Source organism: Nothobranchius furzeri, chromosome 18, assembly GCF_043380555.1.
Source record: "Nothobranchius furzeri strain GRZ-AD chromosome 18, NfurGRZ-RIMD1, whole genome shotgun sequence".
NCBI classification, from domain to species: Eukaryota; Metazoa; Chordata; class Actinopteri; order Cyprinodontiformes; family Nothobranchiidae; genus Nothobranchius; species Nothobranchius furzeri.
Window position 1 is genome coordinate 33,709,319 of NC_091758.1, and position 14,688 is coordinate 33,724,006.

At 44.5% G+C, this 14,688-nt stretch overlaps 1 protein-coding gene across 1 annotated transcript in view; it reads right to left on the reverse strand.

The window, feature by feature from the left end:
- The window catches only part of crim1 (cysteine rich transmembrane BMP regulator 1 (chordin-like)), a 33,671-nt gene extending 19,440 nt beyond the window's left edge, over window positions 1-14,231 (reverse strand). The window contains exons 1-4 of the mRNA XM_015970272.3: window positions 13,600-14,231; window positions 10,336-10,497; window positions 9,903-10,076; window positions 298-540 (exon numbers count right to left, since the gene is read on the reverse strand). Coding sequence (XP_015825758.3) covers window positions 298-540; window positions 9,903-10,076; window positions 10,336-10,497; window positions 13,600-13,900 — 880 coding nt within the window. The 5' untranslated portion in view covers window positions 13,901-14,231. The remainder of the gene's footprint in view (window positions 1-297; window positions 541-9,902; window positions 10,077-10,335; window positions 10,498-13,599) is intronic.
- Window positions 14,232-14,688: the final 457 nt, after the last annotated feature.

A 14,688-nucleotide genomic window follows, 5' to 3' on the forward strand; every position in this document is an offset into this window, starting at 1 on the left:
CTCCAGCATACTTTTAAACAACCAAAACATGTTCAGGCAATAACTAATTGTGAGTTTAACACCTAAAATGTGTTTAAGCTCTGGGCTTTAACTCTGGGGAGTGTTGACTCAGCATGATAAAGAGCCAAACAGTAATAATCCAATCAGCTACTTTTCTTTTTTGTGGATGATTGTTCAGCAGGGAAGGAAGTCTGACTCAGAAGAAAACAATTGCCTCCAGTTCACTGATGCATCTCACACTCACCATGTAGATGTTCCTTGCAAATGAGAGGGCAATTCATGTGTGAGTGCTGTTACCTTTTTGGCACTTGAAGACATCGCAGCAGTCTCCAGGCAGACCACTGGCTTGACTGACTGGAATGAGATGCTGACCACTCGGGCAGTGGGGCTTCTGGCAGGCACGGAGGTCACAAGTGCACTGGGGTGGTATGGAGGTGCAGCAACCAGTAGGAGGTGTGTAACTCTTGGTCAGGACTGACCCTTTGGGGCAGGAAGGCAACGGAAAAGCAGGACATGTCACCCCGGCACACCTCAGCTCCTCTGCAGAGAAAAACAAACAAAACACACATGCATCGATAACACACAGGTCGCGCATGTTTATGCTAACACATCGTAAAAGGCACAAACTCAAAGTGGCGTTCTTTAGAAGTGCTTGCTTTGCACGGTCTCTGACAGAGCAAACATTGTTCTCCTGCAGGAGATGGAGGGCTGCTGCGCTCCCATGTGTGCGTGCACATGTTTTTTTGCTTGCTTGAAGTGTCAGGAGGAGGTGCTTTAGAAAGACGCCGCTCATGTTACAAGCTGACGTCTGAGTTCACGCAGTTACCTTACAAAACTGTGCACCCAGCCATCAGATCCTCACTTGAGTCTGTGGCAGCTTGACGGCCTCCTGACGGAGAAGTGAGAGAGCAGCTCCCTCTCTCTCAACATGACATGGTTCTCCACATATCCTGTCGACGCGACTCTGATCCCACTCCGTCTGGCTCAACTGGCCCACTATCCAAACAGCCGCTCGCACTCTGAAAACCAGTCATTAATAGCAGCCAACCTTCAACAGAGCCCTACTTCATGGCAGTTTACAGACTCCCCTTCACTTAGCATCCCAGCACACGTTTGTCTATTCATCTGCAGAGCCAATGTAACGGCTCTGATAACTCTTGTTAGAGGGCAAAGAGATGTGGGGTACATCTAATCTGGCCAAAGGGTTTAGGAGTGTATTTTGGAGCCTTTTCAGGAAAATAAAAGTGAAGCCTCCCTCTCAACAGATATTGCTCGAGAACAGTAGCCCTCTTCCAAAAAAGGGGGATTCCTCAAAGCAAAGGAAGGTGTTTATTTTGGTTCTCAGTGTCGCTGAAATATACACAAGACAGTAGAGATGGGAAAAAGATTGGTGCTATATCCTGTAATCCATCTGTCACTAAGTCTGATATCTAGTGGTAAACACAGATTTTCTGCACTTTGCAAAACTTTTTTTCTCTTCAGGGACGACAGAAAAAGTGGAAAGGCAGTGCAACTTTGTGCAGGGATCATAAATGAAAATGAGGGAACTGCACATGACCCATCCAGGAGAAACTGTCAGTAAAAGAAAGGATCACACCGGGGTTCAATTGAGATGATTTTTGTTCTTTTACAAGAAATGCTTGACAATCTTTGCATACATCTGGTTTGTCGAAAAGGAATGAAACAGGCTGAGATTGCATAACAGAGCATCAGGGTTTTGTTGAGGGTCTTCCAAGATTGGTGCAGGCTCTGAAGCACAACACAAGACTCTCTCGAGATGTGTCTTAACCCTGTCAGCATGATATTAACATTTATGATAAATGCTAAATATAGATTATTCAACCAGATCTGATCTTCTGTTCTTTTATGTCTCTTTGGCCCAGAACATGTATATTAAAAGGTAAAGATGAGGGTCTATGACTTTGACTGCTGCAGATTAGTGGGTGAAGGAAATGTAACCAAAAAATGAAATTGAGAAAAGGGGAAATGTTCTACTTTGGCCCTAGATAAATACAGCCGGAGTGAGGTGTCTGTACTGTACTGTTTATTCAAGCAACATGGGAACTGTGAGGACTGCTACAAAGCTCGCATTGATAAACTTTGCAACTGAATAGTTTCATAGAAAGTGAAGAAAAACCCGTAAATTAACAGACGGCTGCAGCCCCTTTTCAAATATGTTTGGCTTCATTTCTATACTGGAGTAAAATAAACCCCAGTTGGAAGTGCTGATTGGCCCGCGTTTCACTTTCACCAAAGTCTAATACAGTTCACTACTGCTCATTTAAATCGCTTTTGCATTTGAAAACCTCAGCCTCTTTTTTTTTTATTCTGTAAGGAAAAATGCACAGGAACCCTCTCGCACGAGGTTCCACACTGAAAAACACTTTCTGTGCATTGTGTGCGACTCTGAGAAGGCTGATTACTCTTTCAGTCGTGATAATGGCTGAGGTTAGAGAGCGCTGGGAAATGCAGCTGGCAGACATGCCATTGTCATTCAAATGAATTGAATTGTATGGATCCGTGGACATGGTCCAACCCTTTCAGGTCTAATTAATATAATTTCTTTTAGCTGGAGCATTTACAGGAACAATGGGTAGACACAGAGGTTGGAAAATGTCAGCAGTAAATGGATTTATGCTGCACAGTTTGCGTTCTATCTCTAAGCGTAAACGGCTGTAATTAGTGAGTCAGCGAATGATTCTTTGTAACAATGGTGGCAATGCTCCAGCATGCACACACACAAAAGCCCTGATTTGGTATGCTTCATAAATTCTCTGCAGATCAGGCAATATGTGCTCTTTTATGACTTTACGATAGGAATGAACTGAAAGCCTGTGGCTACAAAGCATAATCTGCAACAATATGCAATTTCTCTCACTCGCACAAGTGAGATGTGGAAATTGGCTTGTAACCACAGAATGGGCCCTTCTGTAAACAATGTATGTTTCTGGCATCTCTGCAACTCATTGAAGAAAGAAAAAAAAACTTGTATCTTTTCCTCCTCAGACTCCGTGCACAGAGCAGGGTCTTTCCCTGGAGTAAAGCAACTCAACCAGGCAGAGGAGGCTGAGTTAACAGCCCAAGTTTACTCATGGAAAAAGCGCACAATGTGAGTTCTGTTCACCAACTGACTTTGGAAACAAGTCAGTGGAGAACAAAGCCATCTCAGTTCGGCAGCCCTAGGTTTCTGGTCTGTCCTCAGGTTTTAGAAAGTTACACAGGGGACGCATTAGGGCCGTCTCTCACATTAGACTGTGGGTGGGGATGGCCCTTCGCTCACCAGCGGTTACAACTGGAAAAGCCACTTTGGCTCACGTCTGTTTGGGAAGATGGAGGGGCAGAAACAGGTTCAGCAGGTGAAACTTATGGGAAACTCAACCCACCAACATAAGCCACCATTCCAACATCCAAACCCTCTGTATCACTGGCACTCAAAGAAAAGGCAAACAGGATTTTGGTTGAAGAGGCGACATGTCACACATCTCATCTAAGGTTCTTCTGCGTTGTGTTTGCATGTTCTCTTTAAGGTTGATTCATGCTTGACGCGTCCGCGAGGTCCGCACGGCTCCGCGCGGAAAAGTTGCGTCATTTTAACAAGCACGCCCCTCCACCGCGCCTCTGCACGGCCCAGAATTTCCGCAAAGCGCACCTCGGAAAATTTCTAACCACGCGGACGGTCGGACGCGGAAAAACATGGCGGACCGGCAAAAACTAGTACGGCAGAGGTTCGTAAATACAGACATTTGTATGATTCAGCTCTCAAAGATCACCGTGATCAACATGTTGTTAATCATTCTTGGAGAGAAATAGCTCGCACTGTCGGAAAAGACGAGAACGCTGTTAAAAATGCTGAAATGCCATGTTGTAAACAGTAATTCTACTATGGTGTAGTGTTGGATGCATGCCGTAGAGCTCCATGCTGCCCCCTACAGTTTGGGAGAATATTGGCTCACTGCAGAGACGAGCCGCACGAACCATAAACACTGCGAGTTGTGAAGCGTGTTCCATCTGCGAGCCGCATCACCGCGCGGAAAGTGAATGCATCAAGCATAAACCAAGCTTTAGGCTTGCATTCAAATTAGTGACTGTGTTTTTGTTGTCTGGAAAATGAATACATGAATGACTATTTAGTCATCTAAGCTACACCACATTAGCTACATGAATGCGTGAGGTCATGAGAATGTTCATGCTGTGTTGTGAACATTTGCGCGCTGATTCATCCATGTATAGTTGTGTGTGCACAGTAAATGTACATAGCATGTATACATTCCAGGGAAACAACTCCCTGCTGTCAAATGGCACAAAAGTAGACCAGTGATGAAGAGCTTTAAAGAATTTAGTCAGGCTAAAGAGTCTTTGTCCCAGACAGAAACACCACTCCATATATGGTTCTATTGGACAAAATGCATGGGATAAAACATCCACTATGCTGCTGGAAGGAGTACTGGGATGTTCATGGTTGATTGTGACCCCTTTTATTTGACTTGTCCTTCTATCCAACACTTTTGGATTTAACAGCAAAAACTTGCTCTTAAATTAAAGATTTACTATATTTTCCATGAAAGCCTAGAACAAAACCTTCATGAGATAAACCTGGGGAACAAACAGAAAACTGTTCAAAGCAAAACCTAACAGCTGTCACGTGTATTTTTCTGCTGCAAATGTAGAAAACAAGTCTTTGGGAGACCTGGGGTGCGGTCAGCTGTTTGATGAATTGTGGAGGAGCAGTTGCGTTATGTGTTGGCCATGGGAAATTTCTTCCCTTGCTGGGAAGAAAGGAAAAGTGATGATAATAAAAGTAAAGCATCGGAGGACATCAAGACTTATCTCAGGCTCTACTGGGAATACTTAGATTAGGTAATAGTTTTGGTTGAGTACAGAAGTAGAGGCTTTGGGCCTGAATGAAGACTGCAGGACCACGTGGGTGTACTTTGGCTGTTCCTGCTGGCCCAGCACTGCCTGGCTTGATCTCCCGCACACACACAACAGCCTTCACGGGAAGAGTTTTATTCTAAATAGCCACATAGGAGCTTTGTTGCCTCCCACATATTTATTAAAACGCACACTGTGGGAAACGACGGGGCCGCAGCTTCCTCAGACAGCTCACAAGCACTTCTCTCTGAGATGTCTCGTGCCCCCGCCAGCCAGTGTGGGTCTGGCTCGGCTGGGTAATATCTGTGCCACGAAGAGGCTGCAGCCAAGCAGAACTAACGGTCCTTTCACTGGGGCAGAAAAAGGCAGGATGGAGGTGGCACATGTGGGCAAGGAAGTTAGTGAGAGTGAGGTCAGTTGGTGAAATGGCATCACAGTGGGCACAGATTCCCCATCTGATGAAGCGCTTGTGAACTAACTACCAGCTCTTACTGAGGTCCATTTCTCCAGTCAGTCTCCACTTTAACACTCTAAAAAGAGACTAATGTCTTACTGTTTCAGCACCCATAAATGACCCACACTTGTATAGCACCTCTCAGAGTAAGGTCTCCAAAGCGCTTTACACTACAGTGTATCATTCATCCATTCACGCACGCATTCACACACTGAAGGTGATGAGCTACCATGTAGCCACAGTTGACCTGGGGTGCACTGACAGAGGTGAGGCTGCCGAGCACAGGTGCCACCGGTCCCTCCAACCACCACCAGCAGGCAAGGTGAGTTAGGTGTCTTGCCCAAGAACACAACAGCAGAATTCTCTGTCTGGAGCCAGCATCGAACCTGCAACCTTCCGATTACTGGACAACCCGCTCAACCTGTTGAGCTACTGCTGCCATCACTACATGTGATCATAAAAGTGATGCCAGAAATGCTCAGCCTGCTGTTACTTGCTCCTATCAGTGAGCGACAACAAGGAATTCCTCTAAAATAGCAGTCTGGTCCCTTATCGTATTTGAAATATGTAAACCATCCCCAAGTATAAATCTAGCAAACACCACCCTACCACGACCCTTGGGCTTGTGTACAAATACCACGACAAAACTGTTGGCTTCTGTTGCAATTTCTTATCCTCCTGCATCTGTCCTTCCTCTGCTGCACTTATCACATCCTCTTTCCTCCCTGTCATGTGGGCTAAACGTCTAGAGCAGCATGTCTGCTTCTAACTAAATGCGACCAAATTACATCAGTGTTTGTGTGCTACTAAAATAAGCAGGACTCAACTAAAAGTAGAGGCATTTTCATTTTGGAAAGCAGATTCTTCTGCAGGAAATGACAGGAGTTGTGAGAAAACAGAGCTGGCTCTGCAAAAGAGGAGCTGAAATAGTCCTCTATGTGTCAACATAGAACTTTGTGGAGGTCAAACAAAGAAATGAAGCCAAAACAAACCACAAACATATGTAAGTTCACCTTTCCAGAGAAGGGAAACTGTTTTCTGACTGTTTTCTTTAGAAAGTGATTAACTTGTTACTTGAAGACTTCTTCTAAACTATTTAAAATCTGATAAACCATCAATTAACTTTATACACCTGCTTGATCATGTTGCACACACACACACATGCATGCACGCTCACATGCGTGCACACGCACACGGACATGCACGCACACACGAACACATGCTTGCATGCATACACACACACACATGCATGCACGCTCACGCGCGTGCACACGCACACGGACATGCACGCACACACAAACACATGCTTGCATGCATACACACACACGCACACACGCACACACACACACACACACACACACACACACACACACACACACACACACACACACACACACACACACACACACACACACACACACACACTCACATTTAGGAGTAATCTGAAAATTCTAGTAAACACAATATGCATGTTTTTGATCTGTGGGAGGAGACCTGGGAGTGGAACCCTGGAACTTCTTGCTACAAGACCACAGTCATAATCAACTGTGTCACCATGCAACCTCCTTCTCACTCAGCCTTGATTGGGTTATGAGGAGATGGTCCTTAACTTCAACAGTCATTGGGCGAGAGGTGAGGCCTACCCTGGGCAGGTCACCAGCTCCTCACAGGGACAAACAACCAGTCACACACAATCACAATTAGGGACCATTTTTAGAGTCACCAGTTACTATAAAGGGATTAACATTTTCATTGGCACAAAGAAAATCCAACATCTACTGGTTATTTACTTTACCAGTATCTTGACACCCTTTTGGGACAAGTGGAGACTGTGATCCAGGTCTTTTCCTCCAATCTCAGCGCCTGGTCTAACAAAGTCCCTTCCAGTACTTAGAAGATGAAGCTACCATACATTAGCTTCACCCTTTTAGGAAGGCTTTCCACATGGTTTTAGGAGTGTGTTTATGGGAATTTCTGACCCTTCTTCCAGTTGTGTGTTCATGCAGTGAGGTTGGATATGGAGGCCTGCATATCTTTTGGTATTCTACATCAGACACCCCCAGGCTGCTTATATTCAACAATAACAAGGTAAGCGTGGTTGTAAATTGTAGCTAGTTTTATTGCTTTAAAGACAATCATAGGTGAAGCATACATGGAGTCTAAAAGCAAATCCACTGGAAATCCAAACCACAGAATCCCGCTCTACTCTCAGAGGAATATCCTGCCAATGACAGATAAATGAAAATCTCTGTTGCAATATCAAGACAAACAAGATGGCTATCTCCCACAGACACAAACACACTCAGTCGCTCACGCAATCATTACACACACGTGATGATTTATTGTATCAACAAACTGCATCAAGCACATGTGCATTGTTCCTCCACGTGTGCTCGAAGGAACCTTCACACATCCTGATCTTAATGAGGGGCCGTGAGAGGCGTGGGTCCGCGCTGCGGTGAAAACTCATAAGCTGCTGAAAAATGTTGTTTACAGTCTTTGCTGATGTGAGTTTCAGCTGTCATCCAGAGGGCTCAGGCTCTGAGATGAGTTGCACAACACAGACAGAACTTCTTCCGTTGTGACACTGGACTCGATGATACGTCTACACAGTACGATGTCTGATGAATGCACTTCCTGTGGGATTTACCACACAGACGAGGACAAACATCCACGCAGCAGGACTGTGGTGTCTAACTTAATCTCGCTGTTAGCTGCAGACTAAATAAACTGTAACGTGTCTTTGTGGCATGCGGCCATAGAAGATTTGCTTTTATCCAACATTCATCAAAGAAGATAAACAAGTAGAAACGCAGTCACACACATGCTTTGGACGTTTTTGCTATGATGCAACCATTTTTATCTGGTTTTTAATGAGATTTTCACAAAGGAGTTTGGTAGAGAAGACACTTTTATTGAAGAATTTAGTGGGTGCCCAGGAAGGCAGTTTGTTCTTTTTCCAGTTTTGCAAATGCCACCCAGGAAGCAGCCCCCACTTAGCACCTGTCGATCTACCAGATACCTCACAGCCTGAACAAGGAGAATAAATTCACTTTACTACTAATGTTTTTGACAGACGTGCCAATCAAAGAGGCTGTAAAAGCTGAAGAAAACACATTTTTGGTGTTCTCTCATTTTATTCTCCTTTTCAGCTCTGCAAGGGAAAAATACTCATGATGCTCTCTGTTCGCTCCAAGTTTATTTAGTCTGAGAATCTCAAACCCTTCAAACCTCCGCCAGTTGTCTAAAGCAAGTATTTTTAACTCATCGGTCGGTTTTCAAAGCATGACAGATGTCACTCGTGATGATGCAAAATTATGGATATACCAGATTTGGTCTTACAGTGTGTGGTGTGCAGCAACTTGACAGACACAAACCACTTTAACTCACTGACATTTCTCAGTTAAACAGGACTTATTTTAAGATAAAATGTGACTTCAAAGTAGACAAATATGGTGGAGGAGGGGAATGCTAAGCAATCACCTTGTGTTCTGATTAGTTACACATCATATTCAACAGGCAGTACATTCATTTGTCTGTGAACATCAGGCCAATCCAACATGTCTGAAAGCCCGGATTTATGATCGGAGCAGTCCAAATGTCCTGCAGAGTGTACCAGAGCACTTGTAACACACCACAAATGGTAGGATTATCTGATAAGATTATCCTAGAGTGTTTATGATAATCATAAGAAACTTTAAGATTGTCAGAATGGGCAGGGCTAGTTAAAAATGGCATGATTATCCTGCTAACCAGACTACAGCAAGTAAATTTTTAGGAATTGGAAACGTTTTCTGTCTGTCTGATTCACATTTAATCTCTTTTCTTCTAGGGATGCACACTAATATCGACCTATCGATAATAGCGGATGATATTAGCATTAAATCAAAAATAGAAAATTATCAGTATCAACCTTAACTCTTTTAATGAAACAAAGTTTAAATACCATGCACATGTATATCAAACTATTCGGCTGCTTCTTCTTTCCCTCAAAATGTGAAAATGTGACAGATCTGAGGTATTGTTTTTGAGATATTTGAGATAATTTAAACTTAAGTAATTGCCATATTATGCTAAGTTCAAACATGAATGATAGGAGATAGTTCATTTTAGTTACCTAACATTATTTTGTGGTCAATTTTTCTCATGAGAGGTAGACCCCACAAACATTGATGTTGGTTTTTATTGATAAAAAAGACATTATCGAACATCCCTACAGTCTTTGCTCTCTTTTTACTTCATTATTAATGGGCATTTGTAGACCACTTTAACTATAAAGTTTGCAACTCATTTTTTTACTTTTTGGGTCAGGAACAATATGTTTCTGTTCACATATAATGAGCTGCGACATCAGAAATTTTGTGGTTATTTTTCCAGGAATAACTTTCAAATCTGCTGTGCATTTTCCCCATATGGACACCTACGTTTCTGTCTAAAGACGAGATATTTGATTTAGTGATGTATATGTAACCTTGGGTAAAGTGTTCCAAAGATAATAATAACAATATTCTCGGGCAGAGTGGAGCTACTGGTCGCCGACTGTGTGCTTGTCAGTCTCGGGCGGTTTCTGGGTTACCTGCTGCTTCCTGGCACTGGCTCCGGTTGATGTAGGCAAAGTGGTGGTGGCAGCTCTGAGACTCACAAACGCAGCCCTCAGCAGTCAGGTTACACCCAGAGAACAAGCATGCTGGGTTGGAAGGTCCGACGTACTTTTCTCTGTGCCTGTCCCGATGATCGTGTCTCCGACCATCTAAAATCCAGCCGTGAACAAAAGAAAAAACAGCCACTGGTGAGTCACACACAATAGCAGTACTCAGGAGTGAGTTGGGAACCAATACATGAAGCCTGAGCTTGTGTGTCATCACTATGATATGTAAGGAGCATTAGTCACCTTAGAGCCACATCTGTTATGAATTAGCTCCTCTCTATGAATAGCATTCTACAATCCTATCCGTATACCACTCTCTGATCTGAGCATCTGTCTTTTATCGTGGAAAAAAAGGGATTACCTGATTTGCTGCCCTTCAGACAGGTTTCTTGGTCTGGATAGGCAAAGGAGCCCAAGCAGGAGTGACGTGCATCACACACACACTGACTTCCAGCTCTATCGCAGCCCGTCATTAGAGGACAGCGCTCATCCACGAGGCCAGCATCTGGATGATCAGGAATGACTGTGGAGGAGGACAGAAGACTTTCATTTTCAGCCTGTTGATCCATTTCAACAACTTTTAGTTTCTTTATACAGTGAAAAAAACACGGGCACTGTTGCAACAAACAGTGAAGTGGCCCTCCCTCCTTTTTGTGCAATACCACTACAACCACTGAGCCCATTTGTTAGCTTTTGTTCCACCGCGCGGGGCCCTCCCAGGGACTCCGTCCACATCACCACCTCCTCTGAACTCAAGCCACTCGCACCACATGCCGTTGCCTGTCTTCAGAAGGTTTAGCCCGAAATGGCATTGCAAAGAACTTTACAAGGAGAAAGAATTGGACATTTTTGAGCAAAAGATCCATGGATTAAAAGCTCCAACAGTATTCTGTTCATATTCATGAATGAATAGATGCACACATACAGTATATAGCCTCCAAAATATCCCACACTATTGCTGTTCAAAAAGAAAAAAGAATTGGCAGAAGAATAAATAGGATGAGACAAACTTTAATGCTTTAACGCCAAGCATTTTAACTCCAATGATTTAAATCAACAAATTGGAAGCGTGACCAAAAAATATCAAAATCTGGCTGTCTTTTAAAAACAGCAACACAGAAGAACAATCGCCAAAAGAAAACATGTCTGAGGCTGAAAACTCAACATATGCATGACCTCTATAATATCTACCTCACATACCAGAACTGAAACCCATGAGAATTAGGAAAACCATAACAAGGTGATTCAATCTGACAAAAAAAAAAAAAGATTAAGCTCCACATTCTTGCTTTAATTTGCCCTGGATTAATAATAAAAATGAAAAAAACATGCACAACTCCTCAGGAAAACAAAACAGATCATCTATCTTGAGAATAGGATTGCTTATCTGTTTAGGAGGTGACTGAAGCAGGACCCATCCTTGTAAAATACTCGGGGCAGATATTGTTGACGACCTGTTCCACAGTCAGCTCTTTGCCAGTGGAAGTTAATATCACCTTTAACCCGAGCCAGCCGGCGCTGCTAATGTCTCTCCCAGACGGTCGGCGAGCTGGCAGAACACATGCAGCTTGTCCTTTAAACCCAAGCAAAACGTTTCCCTTCACCCTAAAATGATCCACACCTCCACATTTTTCCATCCTGAGGCTTTCCTGCTCCTGCAAGTATTTTCATATGAGATGCTGTCAGAGCTGGGTGCTAAATCTGGCAGGTAGAAAAGGAGGTAGAAATCAAAACAATCAATTTAAGCCTGGACACTGAAGACATTGTCTCGGCTAAATTTAGCTCGTCACCCCGCAGTGAGCCTCAGCAAAGAACCCTTCGGCCCGACCCAAGTCTGTTATGGTCCCTCCTTGTTATCCGGTCTGGCATGAGTCTAGCCAAAGTCTATAAGGCTTCTTAGAGGGGGATTCCTCTCTCAGCTACTGAAGCTGCTTGTCTTGGCATCCAGAGCCAGGATGGAAAAGCTGACCTCTAGAGGCCCTTAGGCTGATAGCGAACTTAAAAGGAAGTCTTTGAAACGTTAGATAATACCAGAGGAAGGGAGAAGTAGAAGGCATGTGAAGGAGTGAAGTGGACACTGGGTCCCCGCAGGACAGGCATTCTGTTACATGGTGTGTTACGTGTCTGAAAGCCAAAGAAACTAGACGTGGGAGGACTGAACAGCTAGATCCGACACACTGATTTCATGAGGCTGACCACTTGAATGATGAGGTGAGCAGGCGTCTCCTTAGAGCAGGTGTACAGAGGCTTGTTGTGGCTTGGCAGCTTAATTACATCAAATAATTAATATAGTTTGTGGAGCGTTGCAAACGTCGCTTTGGTTTTGTTTGATTACTTTGGGCTGTTGTACCTTCAAGAATAATGATGTTTACTGAGCAGAGGCCTGTTAGCCTCAATGAGATGTGAAAGTTCCTTAAATAAAAGTAAGTAAGGATGAGAATAGAGACACCTAAACAACTGTGTGTTTTTTGTGCTTGAACGCTGAGAGAGTTTCTGACCACCCAGTAAATCAAACTGTGAACAGAAAAAATGGGGGGTTTAGAAAAGCGGAAACATTTGTCCCCCTTACTCCTGATTGCATGGCCTAATCACTTTAAGACCCTTGCAGCTTGGAGAGGGAAATCTGGGATCAGCCTCCAGCAGTCTACCTACTGTGGCCCCTGAAAACACACTGGGAGGTGTTGATTTACCCCCTCCCAGACCCTTTGGGATATCAGGGCTGCGTGTGTTCGTGGGTCTGATTTAGGACACCAGCGGCAGCAGGAGCAGAGGCATGACTCAGCCAGAGGAGCCATAAGGTCTCTTGCTCAATCCAAAACTGTTAAAGTGCAGAGGAGATGTCCGCCAGACATCTACGCGTGAGACATAATCAGCACCTCCTGGGAACACCTGGCAAATAAAAAAAACCTTCAAAACAAAAAAGCCCGACTTGGACCACCCTTTAGAGGGAGATGGAGTAGCAGGGTCAGGAGATCCAGACACCCACTGGGAGCTGTTTACTCTCTCCTTCAGTCCTGTCAGTCCTCTTCAATCATCCGTAAAACGGCTGGACACAGTGCAGGTGGCAGGGCCAGAGGGGGTCCATTTGTTTCTCCGCTGTTTGGAACCTATACTCCATGCCTTTCTTTGAAGCGGAGAAAGGGACTCAAATTGTGCGTGGAATGACCACATACCCCAAATAAAAGCCCACAGCTCTGCTCGGAGAGAATAGAACAGTGGGGCATTGTAGTTAAACTCACACTGGTAGGGGCAGTACCCTGTAGAAAATATAAAAAAACGAGCTGGCAATGGTAAGCAAAAGGTTGGTTCTCATGCAGATTTGCACAAACATACATGTTTATGTTCTTATCTTAGTTTTATCCCAAATGTTTTGAAGCAAAGAGAACAGGACCTTCTCCAGCTGAGGCCTTGTGCCAAATCACTTCTGTCAGACTTTATTGTCATGCCTCGGACTGAGGCTTTGAGGTTAAGAAAAGAGGCAAACTTGACTCCACTGGAAGTCAAAAGCAGCTCAGACACGGAGAGATGCTCCAGATGGTCCCTATAGGACTTTGCGCATCTGAGCTGATGCGTAAAAGTCAGTAGCACAGATTTGATTTATATAGAAAACAAAAGTATTACTCACCCTTACACACCCCAATCTCAGGGATGGTGGCAGCTCCCGTTTTATTGACAGAAGCGCAGGTCAGCCCCAGAGCGCAGTATCCGTGCGTCCAGTCCTGACCACCGCACCTCTCCCACTCCAGCCGCGTGCACTGATCACAGCATCCGCATGGATCCTTCGCCAAGCTCCGGCCACCCGCGCAGCCGTGCAGTGGTGGCTTGACGGGACAAGTCCGAAGGTTACAGGGCGTGCACTCGTGCGCCAAGAGCGCACGCACCAGAAAGAGCACGTTGAGTGAAAGAACGGCGCATTTGCTGAACATGGTTGCGAACCCCGCGTCAGGAAGTTTTCCACAGAACCCGATCCGCTGCTGTCAGGAGGATTAACCACATGAACTCACCGCCACAGTTTGTTGTCAGGAGCTCAGGAGTAAAGTTTGGAGTACTTGGTCCGCGAAGTACGCAGCATGGGACAGGGACGGGAACAGGACGCGCGCGCTGGAATCCTTAGCTTCTGGGTGAACAGGTAGACGCATCTGATTTGATCCAAATGTGGAAATCCGAGACTGTGCGCGTCCGCCGGAGCTCACCGCACAGAAAGACGCAATGAGAGGCTTAAATTGACATGCAGGCATACAGAAATTAGCGGTGCGACCCTCCCCCTCCTCCCCCCCACCAACTGACACGACCAGTCACAGGGAGAAAAAGGAGGGAGGATTGAAACTGATTTATCCCTGGCTGACTACTTGCCTCTGTGTTGCGCAATGATGTAACTCTGAATGTCTTGGATGTAAGTCCTTCAATTTACTGCTGAGCTTTTATTTTTGTTTGTTTTGAAGATACATTTTAAATAGGAACAATGTTTCTGCCAAAACACACAATTATGAGATGTTGGTTGTGTTTTTATTTCAGTTGATCTTGTCTGTCAAAGCCTTTTCATTAAACACATCCGACTCTCTCACATGCTTGTATTTGTGTGTCTTTGTGTATACAGATGGCTATGGAGAGGAAAAGGTCAGGTCATATTTGTTGAAGCAATGTTTCATTGACACATTGATGGTTTTTCATGTTGATGTTCTCTAAAACCACCAGTAAACCATTGGTCCTCCCA